General features: G+C 39.1%; 1 protein-coding gene across 9 annotated transcripts in view; it reads right to left on the bottom strand.

Moving 5' to 3' along the window:
• Nucleotides 1–22,013, bottom strand: part of ANKS1B (ankyrin repeat and sterile alpha motif domain containing 1B) — an 829,228-nt gene that overhangs the window by 290,136 nt on the left and 517,079 nt on the right. For all 9 annotated transcript variants that reach the window (XM_090272643.1, XM_090272644.1, XM_090272647.1 and 6 more), the window contains one exon: nucleotides 11,357–11,455. In XM_090272643.1, the coding sequence (XP_090128769.1) occupies nucleotides 11,357–11,455 (99 nt within the window). The remainder of the gene's footprint in view (nucleotides 1–11,356; nucleotides 11,456–22,013) is intronic.

Genomic DNA, 22,013 nt, shown 5'->3' with positions numbered 1-22,013 from the left:
CTCATTCCCACCCTTCTCCCACTGTCCACTTCACATTGGGAACTGATTAGATTACCTCTAAGAGATACAGACAAGACACCCTCTCAGTATTATACTTATTCATTTAATCTCTTAGCTAAGAAGATCTTAGTTATGATTTCAAACTTCTCTTCTATCCTGATGGATTAAACTGTAATCCCAAGTGTATTAAACATAATTTAGTGGCTGATGATCAGATTGAGACATTTTGCCTTTTTGTTTCTTATCTGGAAAAGAAATTCTCTGTGAATAATCCACTCCTAGAGGATGGAAAGCTCACTGAGCAGTGTGGTCATGGGCATTGTCAGTCACAGGCTCTTTTATATCAGTCACTGAGTCCCTCTGGGTTATCGTTTTGGTCCAGGCAAGAGCAACATCAGAAACTCACTGAGCTTTGTTAATTCAGTGAATGTTTATTGAATAAATACAAGTGGTTGTAACTAATATTACTTTAGTTCTTCTAAGTGCCAGACACTTCATATACATTTTAAAATTTGTAGCTTATAATAACCTAATGTGGTAGGTGCCATTATTATCTCCACCTTACATTTGAGGAAACAGAATTAGAGAATTTCAATGATTTGCTCATGATAATGCAAATAGTAGGTGGTTAATTTAGGATTAAATTATGTTAGACTATTTTAATTAATTAATTTATTTTTAAAGAGAGGAGAAGGGAGGGAGAAAGAAAGGGAGAGAAATATCGATGTGAGAGAAACGTTGATCAGTTGCCTCTTGTACGCACCCTGACTGGGGACTGAACCTGCAAGCCAGGCATGTGCTCTGACTGGGAATTGAACCAGTAACCTTTCTATTTGCAGGATGACACCCAACCAACTGAGCCACACCAGTCAGGGCATAATTTCATAAAATATCTATTGAGTGAATAAATAAGAGATTCATTTTGCTTATTGTTTATGTGTGAAGTAGTACTTTTCAGTTAGCTTAATGGACTGAAGGAAACTCACTATTTTCTTGGGTCACCTTCAATTTTCTTTAAAATTTTAAATTAATGTACACTACTATAGTACATACAAGGTGTCAAGCTCTATTTTAAGTGCCTTACAAATATCAGCTCATTTAACTCTTACAACAACCCTATGGGGTAGGTAAAATCAAACTCATCGTCTGCTTATGTTCCTAGCCATTACGCCATGCTATTTCCTGGCTAAGTTCCATAAAAATACCATCTCCATGGAGTTTAATGCTCAAACTATGTGTCTTCATTCTCTCCCATAGAATGCCCTCCCATCTTGCCCATCTTTCCTTCCTCTCTACCTAGATTAAGGAAGAAAATAAATAAGTTGTTTTAGTTCATTCCATTACGTCTTTTCCTCTTTGAAACATCAGTGTCTACTGTTAGTGAAGCTTCTCTCAGGCCGTCTTCGAGGATAAGCAAGGGGTTTGGCTTCACTGGCAACTGGACAACTGATATTGTTTATGTCTACCTACCTCCCACCCCAATTTATCTCCTTGCTTCTTCAGGGCTTTGAGATTCCTGCCACAGCCCTTCCCATCCTTGAGAAGGTCGTTTAGTGGCGTATGGAGGTTGCAAGAACTGCCTGGCAAGCCTGAAACTTAAAACAAAGCCCAATTTTATAAACAATTCCTTTTCTTGCATTTAGTCATTTGGCCCTTTCCTGTCCTCTTATAGGTTTTTTCACAAATGCACAAGCATTCCAGAGCCCCGAGTCCCTGACACAGCAGAGAATCCACCCAGGGGACAATATTATGAGCACAGACACCCCGGATTTCACTCTTGCTCTGCCACTAAGGAACAATCTGCTTTGTGGCAAGTCATTTAATATGACTTGGACTTGTTTTCCTCACCTGTGAAATGACTCAGGTGAGAGGTTCAGCGGGTCTTTTGAGGTCCTTTCCAGCTCTACATGGTGAATTTCTTGGTGTAATTACATAAGAAGAGAAAGTGCTCAGATATCTAAATGTCTTTGCTCTCCCTATTGATTGCAGATTCTCTCCAAGGAAGCCACTGCTCTTTAACAAATGGGGGTGAACTGCTCAAAGTTGGTGGATAACAGCTGCTGGGGAAGGCAATAGATAAGAACCCCGGTACTTGTAGGATTCCTCTCTATTTCTCTGTAAATATTCAGGGGAGCTCATGAGTAAACTGATATTTCAGCTTTCTGGTCTACATAATAAACTAATACAATATAAGTTCATTTAAAATAAAACATTGAAAATCCTCCCTCTTTCATTAAGGAAGAATGCAGCAGCCATCCCACTTTCTGAAATTGCATCAAACCTTGGAACAGAGCATTAGTAAGGACAGGGGACTGTGTCACTCTTCACACCTAGCAGCTCTTTGGATATCTATCCAGCCCAAACAGCTAGAGTCATTTTGTATGTACCGGATTGTGTCACTGTGAAGGGCCCAAAGAACTTTATAGGCACTGTCTGTTCCTTCTCCCAATACACCCTTGAAAAACAGACTAGTTATTGGTCTTTACTTTGTAAACAGAAAGCATGAGGCATGGGGTAGGATGTCGCTCAAGGAAAATGTAGGCCTCTAGGATCGTGGGTGTTATATTCCTGAGGGACCTGCCTTCCTCCCTTCTAAAACATTTAAATATAAATGTGCTCAGTTGGGAAATGTCTTTGGTAGTCTTAACCTGACCCATTCAGGATTGACTTCTAATCTGCACTCTTGTTTTGCCCAGTCCAGTTTAATAAACATTAACTGAGTATTACCATTCCAGGTGCCGAGTGCTTCACGCTTAGGAAATAAAGATGAATATGACAAGGATCTTAATCTTAAGTGAGAGAGACGATCGAGTTAATTGGCAATTTTATAGGGTGTAATGGGAGCATAGAAGAGTTAAATCAGCAATGTAGCCCAGACAGGGAATGTCATAAAAGGTTTCCCCAAGAAGTACATCTTAAGGAATGAATAGGAGTTACCCATCTGAAAAAAAAGGCAGCAGTTGAAGTGCAGAAAAGAGGTATTTCTGGCACAGAATGGCTAACTTCTCAAGAATTCTTTTACCTCTTCCTGGGAATGCAGACTATGTGTCTTGGCTTACCTTACAGTTTAGTGAGGATCATACAACTGAGTCCTGGTGGATCAAGTGCGGTCTAAAGTAAGTGATGCACTTCCAAGCCTTGCAATAGACCCTCTGGTGCTCTAAGCTCTTCTTTATCCTGCCTTTATGGAAGAAGCCCTCAGAGAACTTCAAGGTGAGAGAGCCACATGAACTAAGAAGCCTGGATCCCTGAGTCACTGATTGGAGGAGAGCTGCCTGACCACCCTCCAATGGATTTAGTATAAGTGAGGGAAAAATTAATAGTGTTAAGCCACTGAAGGTTTGTAGTTGTTTGCTATAGCAGCTGGAGTTTATTAACTGATTACAGAGTGTGCCAGGCTCAGGAAAAATGATAAAGAAGATCTGAATGACTTGTCACTTCAAAATTTATATACTCCAAACTACTTAAGTTTTTAAAAAACACTTTATTTATTTTTAGAGGGGAAGGAGGGTAGAAAGAGAGAAACATCATTGTGTAGTTGCCTCTTTCATGCCCCCAACTGGGGACCTGGCCCAAAACCCAGGTATGTGCCTTGACTGGGAATTGAACCGGTGACCCCTTTGTTTGTAGGTTGGTGCTGAATCCACTGAGTCATATCAGCCAGAGCCAAATTACCTAAAATTTTTACCTTAAGGTCAATTATTCTTTTGTTCTTCCCTATTTCTTCTGAAAAATAAGTACTCCTTCACACTGACCTAAGTGGTCTAAGTGACCATATCTGTTTGTCCCAGAACCATGAGACATTTTCAGAGCAGAATGAAGCTTGAAAGGACTCTAGGAGCAATGCAGCCTGTATCCTCAAGGACTAGACCTACAGGAAGTGGAACAGCCAATGTCCTCAGTTAGACTGTGGGTCCAATTATGTATTACTCCTAGGTTAGATCCCCTGTGCTAATGGTGCACACATGTGTGTGAGATTTTGTTTGTGAGTATATATTTAATTAGATGTCCACAGGGTAGTAGGTCTACATTGTGTGGCTCAAAGTTGAAGATACCAGATGGGGAAAAACAAGAAATTCAAGTAAAAAAATGGGGATAGATGGACAGTGAGGGATGGCATGAGAGAATGAAAAGTTACCTTGTCAGGAAGTACCCTGAGAGTATCTGTGCCTGTGGCCTACATTTCATCACTGCCCTTTTGAAAAATAGTAGAAATAGGAATAAGTTTCTATCATTTTTCTAAGTGACGGGGAAATAAGACTGAACCTTTTTTTCTAGACTCTTAAAGAAACGACATTGATTGTACCATTTCCCCCTAAAGCTTGCACATGTCTTCACCAGCCAGCAAGACTAGAATTAACTAACATTTGAGCTTTGAGGACCTTGGAAGAACTAGAGTCTTTAAGAACATAGTCCTGAACAGGCAGCCGTATTGAGATAAGGCCCCGTTCATAATACTCCTCTTGAACTCTGAAATAATCTGTGATTCCATTATATTAAGATTTTCATTTCTGGAGATATTCTTTTCCCCTGTGACACAGAGGTAGCAAAGTGACAGCTATGATCAAATCTGGTCCTGAATGTTTTGCTTTATTATATAGTGTTTGGAAACATAGCCAACATTTTTTGAGGGGCAGGTTTGTGCTCTTCAGTTTGTCAGTTTCCACCACTCCATGTGTTTTGCCTTTTAAAATGTTTGAGTTCTTTAGCCCTGGCAGTGTGTCTCTATATCCCTGCTCACAAAATTTGTTTTAGCCAACTGTTATCTTTATCTGTTTGCTCTAATCAGATCTAAAGTTAAATAGTCCCCTTTTCTTTCTTGCTTTGTTAGCTTTTTAAAATGTATTTTCTTTGCTAACATCCTTAAAGCCTTGTCCAATAGACTTTGACCAATTTACTTCCCTAATATAAATGGAAATATGCTATATTCAGTAATGAGGTACCAACAAAGAATAAATATCTTTATACAAAATTTTGTGTTTTATGAGATTATTTATCTGTGTGAATTACCTAGACCAGTGGTGTTCAGATCATGAAGACTTTATGTGCAACTGACAAATCTCTAACATGTCTAATTTCTGCATGATTGTATCATATAATGCTACATTATATATCATTCTACATACCAGATACATGTGCTTCTTTTTTGAGTGATGCCAAATGTGGCTTCTAAATTATCTAAATATGAATATCGTAGTCTCATGAAGATGATCCATGGAAATAAGATGCTTTTGTTGTTGTTGTTATTAATGGGTTATTCCATTCTAACCACAAATGTGGACAGTGGCAAACCTCTGAGATTGTCCCAATGATCCCACCTCCTGGGATTCACATCCCTGTGCAAATCCCTCCTGTTCTGTGGGGGCTGGGCCTAGTGACTTGATTCTAATAAATAGAATATGGCAAAGAATGCGATGTTCTCATCAGGCATAAAATTGTTTCTTTTTTTTCTTTCTTTTCTCTTTATTGTATCTATATGAGAAGATGGATGTTAGCTGAACCTTTAGTGGTAATCATTTCACAATATATTTAAGTCAAACCATCATGCTGTACACCTTAAACTTGAATAGTGATGTATGTCAATTATTTCTCAATAAAACTGGAAAGAAAAGAATAAAAGAAAGGACAGGATGTTGTAAAAGATTGTGATGTCCATCTTGCTGGCACTTTCTCTCCTCTATCTTGCTTGTGCTGTTGAAGCCAGATGCGTATTTTGAGATGCTTTAAGAAGAGGCCCATGTGACAATAAACTGAGGGAGGCCTTCAACCAACAGCTCATGAGGAACTGAGCCCTCAGTCCAAAGACTCCCAAGGACCAGAATCCTGCCTACATACACACGAGTGACCTAGAAAGTGGTTCCTTTCTAGCTGAGTCTTGAGAAGACTATAGCTCTGGTAGAGACCCAGACACAGAGAACCCAGCTAAGCTGTACCCGGACTCCTGACCCACAGAAACTGTGAGATAACAAATGTTGTTATATACCACTAGGATCTTGGGGTAATTTGTTATATAGCAATAGATAACTAACATAGAATCTTGTTTTGCTTTTGAAATGAAAAACCAATATCTCAAACTGAGGATTGGAAAGGGGGTAATTTAATCCAATCAGAGGTGCTCAGTGAAAAAAAAAGATTAAAACTATGTAGCCTATAAAAAATTGGTTAAGTCGAACTGAACTTAGAAACAAAAGACAGCTAAAATGCAGATTTTCATTATGCAGTAAAGTAGTGGAGTAGCAATAAACAAAACAATGCATAACAGAAACTATTATGATCACGAATCCTGTGACAACACCATTCAGTAGTCATCAAATATTTTTAGTTTAAGGTTTGAGGAACTGCAACATTTAACTGAGGAGGATGAATAGGCAAGGAGAGAGAACATGGGAGAGGCAGGAAGACAACCAGGTATCATGGAAGCCAAAAGAAGACAGTGCTGACAGGTGACAAGAGTATCAGGATCCGCCAAACACAAAGTAAGGGGAAGGTGTAACAGTGGGGAATTGTAACCCACCCCACCATTCTTTGGACATTGTTTCTGTGAATGCTCGCTCTGATTAATATGTAGCTTGTAGATGAACAGCACATCTGTATAAGAATCTTAAGAACTAACTTCAAAAAGCATAGACTCAGACCTTCAGGCACCCAAGCTCTGGGGGATTCGCTGACCTTCAATGATAAAACCCGGATGACACACACCAAACCATCGTTTGACCAATTTCAAGGTCCTTTATTGGAATGGACTGTGCTGGTCTGCACATAGAGAACTTTTCGACACTCACCCCTTGATCTCTTTATTCCTGCTCCTTTCTCATAAAAACCTCTGCATGCACCGAGATGTTAAGATAGGTTTTGAGACAAGAGTCCCCCATCTCAGGGAGATGGCACTTGAGTAAAATACTTTCCTTCTCACCAGCACCTGTCTCACCAGTTTGGCTTTTGTTGTGGCAGGCAGCCAGACATGAATTCAGCCACAAAGGTGAAAAAGGGCTCATGAATTTCTGCTCTGCTGGTCACTGGTGAGCTTAGCACCAGTTGGGTGGTGTGGCAGCAAAGGAACTAGTTAGACCCAAGTAAATGGAAACATGAGTGGGAGCAAGGGAAAGGGAGATAGTGAGGAGGCAACTATTTGCTACCAAGTATTTAGACAACTATTAAATAATTCCAAAAGATATTATAAAACATAAAATTTTTGGAAAGAAAATATTGAAAAATGAAGTGAGCACATGACCTTGAAGTTGTTAGTATGCTGAAATGTATTTTCAGTTCAAGATGAGAGCTATTAAGAGAGCAGATAAATACGGGCCTTGACATGAAATCCTGCAAACCTTTCAAATGAATACCCTTTGAATTCCTGACTTCCAGTTGTTATATTGTCAAAGGACAAAAGAGATTATGCCCTTTTTTATGCCCCTTTAAAAGGATTTTAGAGGATTATCCAAAGACATGGTCACAGAGAATTCTTATTTTGTAAAAGGTAAATTATACGTTGCAAATAAGTAATCAGGTAATTTCCCCGTGTCGAAGGGACAGAAAAAGCCCATTATGCTTACAGTTTCTAAAAGAGTAAAAAATAAGCCATCTTCTCATGGGATTTTTGGTATGTTTTCTTTCTTACAAAGTGAGAAGGGTGAAGTTTGATCTTCAGAAGTCCAGGGAAACTTTTAGTCCTGAGGACTGGGTGAAGGTGGTAAAGGAAGTGGACGCTGGGTGAAAATTGATACTCAAGCATTGCTACTAAAGGTTAAGCATTGTAAAAGACAGAGGGAAAGAGTGGATGGAGAGGGAATTAATGTGTTTACTGTTCTAAAGGTGTCTATGCTTATAATATATCGAATGTATTCTAAATGTTCACTATATCAAGTGTACCTGAGAACATGCAGACCTTTGCAGTGATAAATATTTCAATATAAAAGGCATATTACAGAAAAACCATTCTTACCAAAGGAATAAACTTTTGTTTTTGAAACTTGAAACAATAAATACAAAAAAGCATGAAACACATGCTTTGAAGTGTGCTAATTAAGATTGCACTTAGAAAATTACTTTTTCTCTGTTTAAGTACAATCTACCCAGTTCCAAAACACAGTATGTTAATTAAAGGATCTCAGGTAGCAACCACGGAATATTTTTCATGACAGATGAAGAACACGAATACTCTGAAGACCAAAATTGCATAGACAAAATGAAAAAACATTTTGTCCATTTTCTGGTAGTGCAAAGTTAGAGTGAATATAAATGAATGTACTGGCAGCAAAATTACACTATTAACCATCTGAAGATTGGGCTCATTACCTAAGAAGGCAAAGCATTGATTTGTAGCACTGTAACATTCTGTTTGTGCTGCTGAACACGTGTTTGAATGTTTTTATATATTCTCTGTGCATTTGAGTACATAGTAAGCACTTTGCATCAGCCTCTTGATGCGAATAGAAACAATTTTGCATTGCTTCTATTATATTGTTTTTCTCCAATAGGAATGATATTCTGTCTTAAAAGTAAACACTTCATTTATTCTCCAAATAATTCTGAGTTCAAGTTCTTTTGTTTCTCATCAAGTGGCATGTACAGCTTACAAATATATTTAAAATCGAAGCACTCTTTGATTTAAAAAATTATATTTGAATAACATGTGAGGAAAACATCCATTTACTCAATCACTCATTCTTTCATTCTTTTAATGTGTAAGCACAGTGGAAAATTCAAGAATGGATGTGATGTTGTTTCTGCCCTCAGAATGTTTATGATAATATTATCAGTACCTTTAGACAGAACAAGTATAGAACTATCGAATCTCAGAGGAAAGAGAGAGCAGTGTATTTCTTCATTCCACAAATATCGTTGACCACCTACTCTATACCAGGCACTGTTCCAGGGAATAGGTATGTAGAAGGGAATAAGACAGTCATGGTTCCTGACCTTCTGGACCTTGCATCTTTAAGGAGCAATCGAAAATAAGAAAGAAGGCAAACAAACAAATAATATAACTTAGGGTAGCCATACATGGTATGAAGAAAAAATTAAAGAAGGACAATACAAAGGACAGTGATCATGAGCAAGGAGTGTGACTTTGAGATCATGAAGGCCTCTGTGAGGAGGTGGCAGCTGAGTAGAGATTTGATAATGCATCGAAGCAAGTGAATGAACATCTGAAGTAAAAGCTTTTCAGGCAGAGACCAATGTGGAAAGACCTTGAGGCAAAATGAGCTTGGCATGTTTGGGAACAAAAAGCGCATGACTAGATTGCAGGAGAAGGGGAGAGTGAGAGATGAGGTCATAGATGTGGGAAGGGGCAAGATTCTATTGAGTTTGGTAGGGCATTGAAGATTTTAAGCAGATTGTGGCATGTGGCATGATTGCTCTTGATGCTGTGTGGAAGTTCAATTGTAGAGTGGTAGGAAAGGTAACTGGAACAGAGCTGAGGCACCTGTGAATTGCCCAGGCCAGGGAAGACCAACAATAAATGGACTCAAGTAGCTTAACCTAGAGGTGACAGATTAGAATCTAGTGTAGTTCAGTTAGAGGCAGTTGGTTTGAACTAGGGTGATAATTACCAAGGTGGTTAGAGGTGGTTCCACTTTAGGGGATGTTTCACAAAGGAAGTCATATGGAACTATTTGAGCTGAACTTCAAATGGTGGGCATTATTGTGACAGAGGAGGAGTCATTCCTTGATTTATGGAGTGCCTACCACTGGTCTAGGTGTGGGGGATATAATAGTGCAGAGCCCTTGCTAATGATAAGGAGAAAACTTGCCAAGAAAATAACATTTTAAGTAAAGATACAAAAAATAGTGAGGTAAACAATACACACATGAATTACTTCTAGAATCAGTCCTAAGGATGCTTTATTTTCTTTTCCTTTTAGTGTAGAAAACTGTGTGATTAAACTCCTTTGCATGCTAGACTCTCCTTGAATTTCCAAAAGTACAAACTTTCTATCAGTAGAAACTCAGTTTATTGTCAGTTGGTAAATTTCATCAGATCACTTCCTTAGAAACAGGAGTTAATATTTATCTTTCCCACTCTGCTACCCTGCCTCAAATCCCCCCACCCTACCCTGAATCTTTTCCCAGCTGGATGACCCCACTTTGCCTTTCTGCTTTCTAATTCCTATTGTCTACTCCTCCAGAATTAACTGACCTGAAACATTCCAGTCATGTCCATTCCCCAGTGCTTACAGAGTAAATTTCCAATTCCGTAGCCTGACACCAACTGACCCAACCTACATTTTCTGTTTTATCTCTGACTTCACTTTCCAATTGTTTTAATCAAGCTGGATTTTTCTTCTTTTTTGAAAAGTTACTTTTCAAATTGTGCTGAAAATAAAATAACAAAACCTAACATTTATCACCGTAGCACCATTTTTAAGTGTACAGAGTAGTGGCGTTAAGTACGTTCACATTGTTGTGTGAATCCCGTCGGATTTTTAAGTCACTTAGTATCCTTATTCCCCTAATGCTTCTGGCAGTTTGTTGCCTGCACCATACCTGGACTTATATGCTTCCTGCTGGCCCTGACATTCCTTTTCCTTTCATTACCAATTAGAATCCTACTTGTCTGGAAGACCAGTGCTCAGATCCTACCTCTTGCTTTAGTCTCCTGATCTGGACACAGGTCAGCTCTGTTGCTAGGTAACATACTGCTTACAAAAGGCATCTGGACTAGAAAGATTTATACATGAACTATAAATACCTGATGGGGATCGTGGACTTTCCTGAATGATGACTCTCATAATTATGCAGGTCCCTTGTCCCTGGAGGCTAAGCCTCTGGAGTTGTTATAAGAGATGGAGAGCAGGATGACAGCTTGGGACAGTGGGGCGGGGTGGGGCAGGGAGGTGAAGGGGTGAAGGGATTGAGAAAAAAGGAAAAAGGACTCATGAACATGGACAACAGTGCGGTGTTTCTTTGGGGAAGAGGGGTAAAAGGGGACTAAATACTAATGGGAAAAAAGACAATAAAGATCAAATTTTTTAAAAGAGAGAGATACTGCCTCTTACCGGGCATGAGGTTTCTAATCCAAGAACATTCCCAAATCCACCCAACATGGATCTTATTTTCTTGTATCCAAGGGACCTGGACTGATGTTTGACCTGAATAAGGACTCCTATTGAAGAGAAACTCTGAAGCAGCACTGCTGGCCAGTGGTGTTTGCATCCCTATAGGTAAGTCTAAAGCTGAGTATGGCCCATAGTAGTCTTGCAATGCTGACTGTCTACATGATCCTAAGAAGACCCTGCTTTGGGGAGTTGCATTACTATGTAGAAATGTTGTCCAAAATACTAACACCCCTTGCACATCTGGACTTAAACCACTGGGGCTGTACTTAGGGTAAGGGTAATAAAGTGTTGTTTACCTTTGGAAGGAGCTGGATTGCCTGTAGAATTCTTTGTCTATGCCCAGAATTAAGGATTCCAATTTCCAATAAATCCTGATCTTCCATAACATTGCTTCCCTGAAACAAAACCAGAAATGTCATAAGTTAAATCAAGCATTTTTATTATGGGTAAATAATGATTTATTTAATACAGAGACAAATAGCCAACATGTGACCTGAGTTTTACAGACAAAAAGTCATTTTTCTGTGAGGGTAAGGTCAGAGCAGGTCCTCTATGTTGGAAGTTCTGGGAAAATGTTTTTCCCTCACCAATACTCTCCTGGCTTACTACTTCTGATTCTATTTTCTGCATTGGGGAGTCATTCCTGTGACTTAAAACTTTGTCCCTCTAAAGATGCAAATGCTTCTAGGAAGTGTTACCATTTAGAACTATGAGTGACCTATACATCGATGGGAATGAATCAGTTCTGATCCCTCCCCCACAGGAAAATAGGTTTTGTGAGTGGGGATTTGCATATATGAGGCAGGTAAAAAGTGAGACTTAATCTTAAAATATTGAATACCAGACACCTGGTCAAGATGTAGACACAGAACAATGACTAACATGCAGGCTCCTGCCCACAATTGTCTTTATTCCTTCTAGTGCAGTGATGGAAACAGATTGTTCAAGGCAGTTAGAATAAATGTGCTATGATGGTGACACATACTGGGGAGCCCAGAGGCATCCGTGCTATGATTCAGAGGAGATGATGTCTAATCAGATATCTGAAGGATGGTTAGGACTTAGCATTCCAAATAGAAAGGACAAAGGAGAGATTATGTGCAATGTCTTATAGCTGAGAAAGAACAGAGTGTCCTCGGAAGCATCAAGCTCTGGGATAACTTGAAGAGATGAGCACAGGTAAGACAGGAAAGGCAAGCAGAGGCCAGACATACAGACATTGCATGGCATGCTGAGGAATTCAGACTTCATCCCGCCTACACTGGGGATTCACAGACAAATTTTATGGAGCTACCTCGTGAGATCCCAAACTTAGGAAGATCAGTTTGGTTTCTGTGGTTGGGCCTCAGTTTCCTTACCTATAAAATGATGATGTTGAGCTACACAATCGCCAAGGACAAGTCTAGTCCTGAAATTCTCTGTTTAATGATTTTTTTAGACCTCTATAAAAATTTCTAGAATGCTTCTTTTGTCCTTAAATGTTTGTCTTTTGGGTTTTGTAAGCTAGTTTCCCTTTAAACTGAGGCATCTACAGAAAAGTTCAAGAATTCAGATCACTACTTTTTTTTTTGGACAACTCAAACTGTCCTCTTCATGTGTAACACAAAAACACTATGAAGAGAATTTACAGAATACCCATTTAGGGAGAGGAATGAGTACTGATGAACATTTAAAGCAAAAAGGAATTAGTTGGACAATTCAATCCTGGGGAAATGGAGACCATTAGGAGCCCAGTGAAGTTGTTCTAGAGATGATGTTGGATTAGATTAAGGTAGTAGTCATGGGAGACAGAAAGAAGTAAGAGGACTTGAAAACTATCAAGAAGTGTGACTTGGCAATTGAATGCATGGAATGATGGAGAAATGCAGAATGTACATTGGTTCCAGGCCTGGGCAAGAGGGGGTGATTCATGATGCCTTTCCTTGAGATAATAAAGGAGAAAAGGCCAGTCTAGTGTGCTGCAAAGTGAGACTAACATCTTTCCCTGGACAGGGACAGAATAGATGAATGTAAACAATTGAATATCAGACTACATCACAAATGGATAAATGACTGGTTTTAGAAAAATTAAGGCCATTAGAATGGTACCATAGCTAGGGATTTAAAATGGACAAAAGCATTCTGTACTCCTAGCATCATTCCTATGCTTAAGCTATGCTGGTGTTCTTGGATGAGGCAGAGCAATCTAGGTATATAGCAGCATGACAATGAAAAGCCTAATGAAAAACAAATAAAGCCAATCTTGGCAATCCGCCATAGGAAACATTGCTCTCAAGAAATTACTCAGTGAATAGAGCATGGCTGAGAATACAAATGACTTCATTTTGAAATGGCATAATTTTCAGAAATGGACTAGTGTGTCATAAGTGGGATATATAATACAATTCACATTTGACTTTTACTCTTTGAGGGATTTTCCAAAAGGAGTGATCCAGCCCTTAAAATAAAAGCAGAAACTAAAAACCCTTGGCCCTCTATGTTTTAGATTATTATCAGGTTTTCCATGGACTCAATTACCAGCCTACAACATCAGCTCAGAAAATATAGAACCTGGATTCTTCGTACAAACACAAAAACACACCGGGATCCTATAGTGTGCATTAGCTACTACATATAGGTAATTCTGAAAACTTGATTTCAGTGTTTGAATATTGAAATGATCAGAAGAACTAAAAATTTAAAGACCGCTTTTCTTTCTCTTACCTACCAATATACCACCTTCTTTATCTTCAGTAAGGGAGGAATCTTTCAGAAGAATGGAGGGGAAGTTAGACTTTTTCTCCTTGGGTCAAATTTCCTAGTAAGCAGGATAATTAGCAAGAATTTTTGAAAAATGAATGAAAATTATGGGGAGCACAATGCATATGGTAAGAATGTGCCTGGGGGGAATGGTACTAATTGTAGAAATGTAAAGAAAATGATTCACTGTCCCCAATGAGGCATATTACAAATTTTCTATCTTTGCTCTTACTGTAATATATAGGGACACCAAAAATATCCTGGTGCATCACCTAGTCTTTTGTTCAAAACAGCACCATGCTTGGAACCTTAAGATGTGGGTCTGTGTCTTGTCCAGGTAAACTTGGCTAAAGTCATGTATTACATCTATCCCTCTGGTCCTCACCCATAAAATGAAGCATTTTAATGAACATCCTTTCAGTTCTAAATGCCATGACTTTAGTCATGTCCACTTTTGATTAGTATCATTGTATATAATAGATTGTATAATTTGAAATTAATTTTATTGTTTCAGAACTTGTAATCTAAAGTTAGCTTTAAGAAGTAACTGTAGAGAAGTACAAGAATGCATTTTTTTTGACAAATTCCTCTCAGTATTAGGAACTTTTAAATTTCTTATTAGGCTATGATAGGATACCTTATTTTTGTAATGTCATAGATTCTTACAGCTTTTCAGAGAAAAATTAAATGTTTCGAGTCTTACATCTAACTGTTTTGTTTGTTCTTGGGAACAGTTGCACCACCAGGGACAATGAACATTTCTATTTTTTGTAGGGAGCAGGAATTTATTCTCATATTATCACTTGCCTTCACTAAATGTTAGGCAATCTCAGCTTAACTCATTATTTTCTTGATAAAACTGAACATATATCTTGCTTTCTCTCTCCTCCATCCATTTTTTCACACAGCTGCCAGATCAATGGTTTTGGGCATAGAGCTTTGTTTGGTCCGTCTTCTGCCTAATCACCTATTACACTGCTCTCTACCTGCTCTCCCCAGCGTATGTGTTGTCTCTACTTCCTCATCTCTCAAAGACCCCTCAGCCCACTACAATAAGCTTTTACCACCATTAACGCCATAGAATTGCTCTGCCCAGTGTTAAGAATGACCTCTCCAGTGCCATATGAACTTGAATCTGTTCAATTCTGATTTTAAGGACTCGTTGGCCACATGTGGCTGCTGGTGACTATATTGGACCATGTAAATACAGGACCTTTCCATCATCATAGCAGGTGCTTTCTGACACTGTTTCTCTACACTTGAAGACATTGAAACGGGCTGAATCACAGAGAGGGGGCAAGAGTGGCAATGTAACAGGGAATCCAACACAGGAAGTCAGAAACACTCATGGGTCATTTTCAGGATATAATTGAAATTTTTCTTAGTCAAAATTTATGAACATCAAATTTATGGTTTTCAGCATATGCCCTTCTAATTTTTCAGTCATTAAAACAAATTAACAACTGGTTCTCCTTTTATTAGTGTTTTTTTTTTTTAATTTTTATTTTGGGGTTAGAAATCTACACTATCAAAATGACAAGTCAAATTAAGAAATTATTTATTTTCTCAGAACTCTACTGGGCACATTGCACAGGGTGTTTAGGGAATAATAATCAGTAGGTGAAGTTGTTTAGCTTGTGACTTACTAAAAGGATCAAAGGCCTAAGGCAGCATTTTTAGAGCAGATGTTCCTTTACCAACATGAAGTATTTAATCCAGGGGATCTCTATTGCTTTCTTAAATTATGGAGTAAAGAAACATAATCTAATATTTGTGTACGGCGAACTGGAAGACCATGTGGAGAGTAACTTATGTACTACTTATTTTTCAGCCATGATAAACTAATAAGATGACCAAATAGAATAAAAAGCAGTGTTTTGCACTCAATGATCCATTAGAAATAGAACAGCTACTTATTGAACTCATCTCTCAACAATATCTGTGCTGAGTGCTTCTGTCTCTTAGAACTCCAGCTCGAAAACTTCTCCTATTTTAACCACCTTAGCACCATACGTATCATATTTTCAGTCCAAGATTGAAAAATGTCAAAAGGACGCTGTTATTGGAGGAAATTTCCTATGCCGTTTAATGAACTAAGATTCTTCTCCACAGTTTATGTGAACTTTTTAAATATTTAAAATAGAATATCTGCCTAATAAAATGACACCAAGATCTTACAAATTCACACACGGAAAAACACATATTTGAGTTTATTTTTAACATAATTTTTACAGCATAAATGACACAGTGGCATAAAACTACAGGCATCCCCTTGCTTTTCGAAAATTCACATTGTACCATTTCATTTTTATGAAGGACCTACAGCAGCACCTATTTTTGCTAGCCAAAAGAAATCTGCATAAATGACCCATGGACAGGGACAACAGGGTGGGGATTGGCCATGGGAGTGGGGGGTGGGCGGGGCAATGGAGAGCAGTGGGGAAAATTGGGACAACTGTAATAGAACAACGATAAATAATAAATAAATAAAATCTGAAGAGCATTTTTGTTTTTAAGAAAAAGAGCAAAAAGCAAAGACAGCGTTCCGTGTTTGTTTTGTAGGGAACTGTTAGAAAGGCGGCTGCACCTTGAGTAGCCAGAGTGGCTCCACCAAGCTCCTCTTCCAGGAACCACACTCAGCACATCAGCATCAGCCTGCCACGGCTTTGAACTGGGTGAGCATCGGGGCTTTATTGCAAGTATTCTGTGCATCCCTTAGCAATATATGCCCTAAGGTATCCGAGAAGTGTAAGAGAGCTCAGAAGGATGTTACACTTAATGTAAAACTGGATATAATTAAGCATTTTAATCATGGTGAACAAAATAAAGACATTATACATGTGTCCAATTTTGCGTCTGGAAATGCTAAAAAGTTTCCCATACAAATGAGTGGTAACTGCTTCTTCACTTCACGCCACTCCCACTTAAGAAAGGTTTTACAGGTACACTCTACTTTTGGATAGCAGAGAAATCCTGCATATATAATTTTCTTGGAATAACAATGCTTCTATTAGGGCTAAAGGGGCAGGATTTAAATAATCAGGTATTTGTTTGCTGACATATTGAACAAGGTTTGATGATACCATAGATGACAACTATGATTTCTTTGAGACACATATTCATGAAGATTTTAGAATTATGCATATTTATAAAAGACTGCGAAGTCATTTATTCAGTAGTTTGTACTGTGTTGGTCAAAAGTTTCATAGCTGCAAGAGAGGACGTCTGTTTATTTTTAAGGATGCTAACCCACAGGTCCTACAAGAAGAAAAGCTGATGTGAACTAGACTTATTTTCACACTCTTATTTTTCTCTGGATACATACGCATGAAAGTGTAAAGCTTATGAACACCTACTGTCTTCTTCCAGTTTTCACACTCAGAGCAGTTGGTGTAAGTGAGCATAAAGTACGTACTTACTGACTTCTTAGTCTATGCCAGGCACTGTTCTAAGTCCATCAGAGATATTAGCTCATTTAACTCTCACAGCACCTCTATGAGGTAGGTAGTCAAATAACTTGCTCCCATAGCTGGATAGATTCTTTCTGATAACTCTTAATTGATATGGCCTCTAGTGGCTTTAGCGTAGGAGAGAAAAGGTTCAGTAAAGAAATATTTTTACTTTAGAGTCATATGAAATTCACATTTGAAAGTAAGTGTTCCACCTTATTTTATGTTTGATTCCACAGTGTTTAAGCAACAATGACGCCCTCTATAGAGAAGAGAATTTGGAAAGCGGTTGGACTCATTCTTCCCTCCTCTGCTCCAGTCCTTTCTGTTCACTGCATCATGAGTCAGGGGTGGCAGGAACCTGGGGGGTTTCCTAGTCCAAATGATTCTTAGCTCACCATACAGCTTTAACTTACCTCTCTTTGGAAGCGTGGTGTCCAGCTTGGGTTACACCATCCCCAAAGGGGTAAGGTGGATATTAAATGCTTTAAATGGTCTTCCCAGCAGCTGAGGCTGAGCAGGGGGTGAGGATGGGGTTGGGGGACACCTCAGTCCTACTCTTTTAGCTCCCACTGAGCTTCAGACTGAATGTGACAGAAGAGCTATTAGAATAATATGCTGAAAGTGGAGATGAAAGAAAAACAGTTAGCAGCTGGCCTGTGTCCTTTTTCCAATCACAAGCTGTGAAGTTTTGGAAAGGAGTTTTCCTTGGGTCAGCTGTCCATAATCTTGGCAGGTATCTAATTTTGTTCTTCCTTCTAATATGCTCAACACTTCTCAGTCTCTCATAAGAGAAAAGTGAGCAGTGATTAGGTTAGTTTGGACACCTTGATTTTTTAAAATTGAATTTATTGGGTTGATACTGGCTAATAACTACACACAGGTTTCAAGGGTACAACTCAACAAAACATCATCTGCACGCTGCATTGCTCATCGCCCAAAGTAAAGTCTCTCTCCATCCCCATTTATCCCCCTTTGCCTACTTCCACCTCCGCCAACCCATCTCCCTCTGGCTGTCACCATACTGTTGTCCACGTCTAGGTCACACCCTAATCTTAAGCTAAGAGGAATGGCACCTTTGTATTTACAATAGGTTCCTTCTGCAAATGACCTCTCACTGGTGACACTGATCTCCAAAAGAAAGGGCTCCTTTTGGGAGAAGCAAAAGAAAATTTCCTCTGGGTATGACTAACATAGGCACACACGATGAAGCAGGAAAGAGAGCCTAAATTGATTAACTACCAGCCATTAAGCTTTACTGAGAACCAAGGACTTGGTTATTCTTAGTTGTAAACCTTATTTATGATGACCTTGTAAGATGAGTAATGGCATCTTCATTTTGTGGACAAGGAAACTGAGTCTCAGAGCTATAAAACGATGTAGCCAAGTGCACACAGTTAGTATACGATGGTCCTGGGGTCGGTGTTTGCTTCTGTTCAATGCCAATGCTCACACTTCTTTCACTGCAGAAGAAGTACCAATGTGTAGGAGGGGACATTTTCTGGATGGACTCAGTAGATGTGTAACAGTGCCAAGAAATAACTCCCATGGCCCTATTTTCACACACAGTCTAACATATATTGATGGAAAGACCCCTGAGAGTGACTGTCATCATTTCTCCAACAAATTTTATTTCAAATGAATAACCTTCTGAAAAATTAAGCAGTTAGCTTGTCCAACCATCTTAGTGTTATCTAGATGCTAGCCTGTAAAGATAAGTAGCCCAGGACATTTCAGGCTAAAGCACCAAGTAACCTGCCATGTTCTGAGCCAGGACAATGTAGGGAGGTGGGAAATAACAGCATGGTATTGGGTTGGCACATCTCAGATCTTCTGTAGAGCCTTGTCAATCCATCTGCATGACCAGATGGGAAAGTGAAGCCCTCAGGGTCAGGGCCATGTTGGGGTATTTTTCCATTAGGTTTCTTTGAAAGCCAGGATTTAGGATGGAGGATTTGTGAAAATGAATTTGTAAGGTAGGGGATTTCTGGAAACAAATTAAGGACAGGTGTGTCCCTAATTTAACGTATGGTGAATCCAGAGAAAAGAGAATCAACTGCAGTCCAGAGAAGGCTATTGAGGCCGAAGGAGCCTGTGATGGTGAAAGTGGACAGATTAGACCCCTGGGAACTGGTAGAGCAGCATAAAGGTGACTCATTAGTTCATCAGAGAGGTGGTTGTCCTTAAGAAGCAGACACTTTGAGATTTAAATATGATGGGGTGGCCTGATAGATTCAGACATAGCCAAATAAATTTAGGAGGAGAGGAGCAGAGAGGAGCAGAGAGGAAGAGAAAGGCAGGGAGGGAAGGAGAGAAAGTGTTTATTAAGGATGAAGTTGGTAGTGTGGGAAGGAGGGTCACCAGACAAAATACAGAAAATCCTATTGATCTGGGATTGTGTATTTTTATTTGCTTAATCTGGAAGCCCTAGTGAGGAGGCCACTGAATGCTGGAAATGAGCTGCCACTCCTTCGTTTATTCAACATATATTTGTTCAAGTAATATTTTGTGAGCACTTACTATGTGCCAGGCACTGGGCTAGGTCCTGGGACACACTGAGAACAGGACAGTAAAAGTCCCTCTATTTTTAAAGTTTATAGGTTAGTGGAGAAAAGGGAAGATAACCAGATAGAAAATAACACAAGTAATTATCATTTAGCAAAGTTTTATGTATGCAAGCACTATTAAGTGTTTTACTGCTCACAACAGCCCCCAAGGTTGGTACAGTTATTACCCTTATTTACAAATGAAGAATTAAAGACACAGAGAAGCTAATAATTTGCCTAAGGTTACAAAACTAGTTAAAAACTACTCTAAAGGAAATTAACACAGTGATGTGGCTAAAAAAATTACAAGATTTCCCTTGTAGGGAGACCTATGTTAGAAAGACCAGCCAGGAAAGCCCCTTTGAGAAAGCTGAGTTGTGAGAAATTAGAAGGAGCAGCCTGACCATGATAAGAGACGTCAGAAGAGCATTCGGGGCAGAAGGAATGGCAGGTGCAAAAGCAACGAAGTGAGAAAAGAGTCAGACATATTCTAGGAACAGACAGAAGGCTAATAAGACTTGATTTTGATGACTGAGGGGGAAACAGGACATTAGGTAATGCAGCCCCTTGAAGATCCTATAAGGACTTTGATTTTATTCTAGGTTGAATGGAAAACAGGGAAAGAGATAAACTGACTTACACTTGACCTGGCTGTGGTTTGAAGAACTGATGGAGGAACTGGGTAACATGGAAGTTAAGCTCAACAACACCAATGGAAATGACAGCTTAGAAACATCTAAATCTGAGGGAAATGTGACGAAAGATGACTTACTGGAAAACCATGGGAACTGGCAATCAAGTTTCTGAACTAAATATAATTTTTCACTTGAACTAAAAAGAAGAGCCAGATGGCAAAGACAAAAGTCAGAATTGTCTTTGATATAGGGTCTAAACTGACACAACTGTAGAAAGAGATCGAGTACAGTAACATCTATTAAAATGTAAACAATCATGCTCCACGGACTCAGCAATTCTATTTCTAGGCTGTGGCGGACACTGTTGGCAGGCTGACACCTTTCTCCCTAGCTACCTCCTACTACGGAGGCTGAACAAACTAAATGTTCTCAGCCTGCCTTGAAGCTATGGTTGGACATGTGGCAGTATTTGCTCACTGGGGAACTTCTAGGAAAGCTTTTGCTTTTCTGACTGAAAGGGAAAAATTCACCTGGTACCCTCCAGTGTCAATAAGAAAGTGGCTGTAGACTTCCCCCAGGTTGAGTGGGGCCGATTGCTTAAACAAAGTAACAGAGATGGGTTCACAGTCAGGTGCTCATCAACAACAAATGTCCCACAAATGTCCCATAGCACTGGCTATGGGAGCGTTAGTCCCTGGATAAGAAAAGTCATTTAAAGCTCTCTGCATCTTTTACACCCAAGTTGCTCTGACCAGTGTTGATCTGTCAGCGTAAATAATGATGAGGATGTTACTAGGGCATGTAATGGAGCCATAATGGAGGCAGCAGGGTATTTAACATTTACCTTAGACAGACCTGGAGGAGGCAACCACAGAGAACAGAGAAGGGATATCAGAAAGAATAAGTTATCGGAACCAAATCAGGAGGGGGAAATGCCAACCTATAAAATTGCCTCTTCTCATTTTGACTTAAATTTGTGAAATCTTACAAAATGATTACTTGGAGGAATTTGATTTCTTATGGATTTTGGTTTCTGTTTGAGTCGCTGGATGGAAAATTACCAAAGCGTTCATGAGGTTGAAAGATTTTCAGTTTCGGAGTGGCTTTCAGCTTCTAACCAAAGATGAACAGAATCCAGAGACTGAATAGAGTCATTATAACTTCAAAGGAAAAACATTTTTACTTAAATTTGATTTTTTTGTAGGAGAGAATTTTATACTTGCAACTTGAACACATTATAACCTCAATGAAGCAGAAACAATGAGAATTCTGGAGGTAAGTTAGGTTGGCTTGAACTCTTGAGAAGAGTTTGTGACCTGGTCCTTTGTGGCTTGGAATGCCTTTGGAGGGCAGTAAATGATGACTAGCCTATTGAAATGGTTGACCAGAAGATTCCTGACTTTTCTCCACAATCAGTTTTGGTTTTGAAAACATTTTTCTTGAAATGTCTTCAGTAGAAAAACATTTTTTTTTTGCCCACAAAACCTTTGTTTTGGCTTGCTTCTTTTTTAAGATTTGATGGTGGGAAAACTCACTTGCACCATGCTGTAGACTTGTACTATCCTATAGCACTATGCTATATAA

The sequence above is a fragment of the Furipterus horrens genome, unplaced genomic scaffold (genome assembly GCF_987537825.1).
Source record: "Furipterus horrens unplaced genomic scaffold, mFurHor1.1.pri manual_scaffold_4, whole genome shotgun sequence".
NCBI classification, from domain to species: Eukaryota; Metazoa; Chordata; class Mammalia; order Chiroptera; family Furipteridae; genus Furipterus; species Furipterus horrens.
The sequence above is the reverse complement of the archived record's forward strand: the minus strand, read 5'-3'. Positions and strand labels throughout refer to the sequence as shown.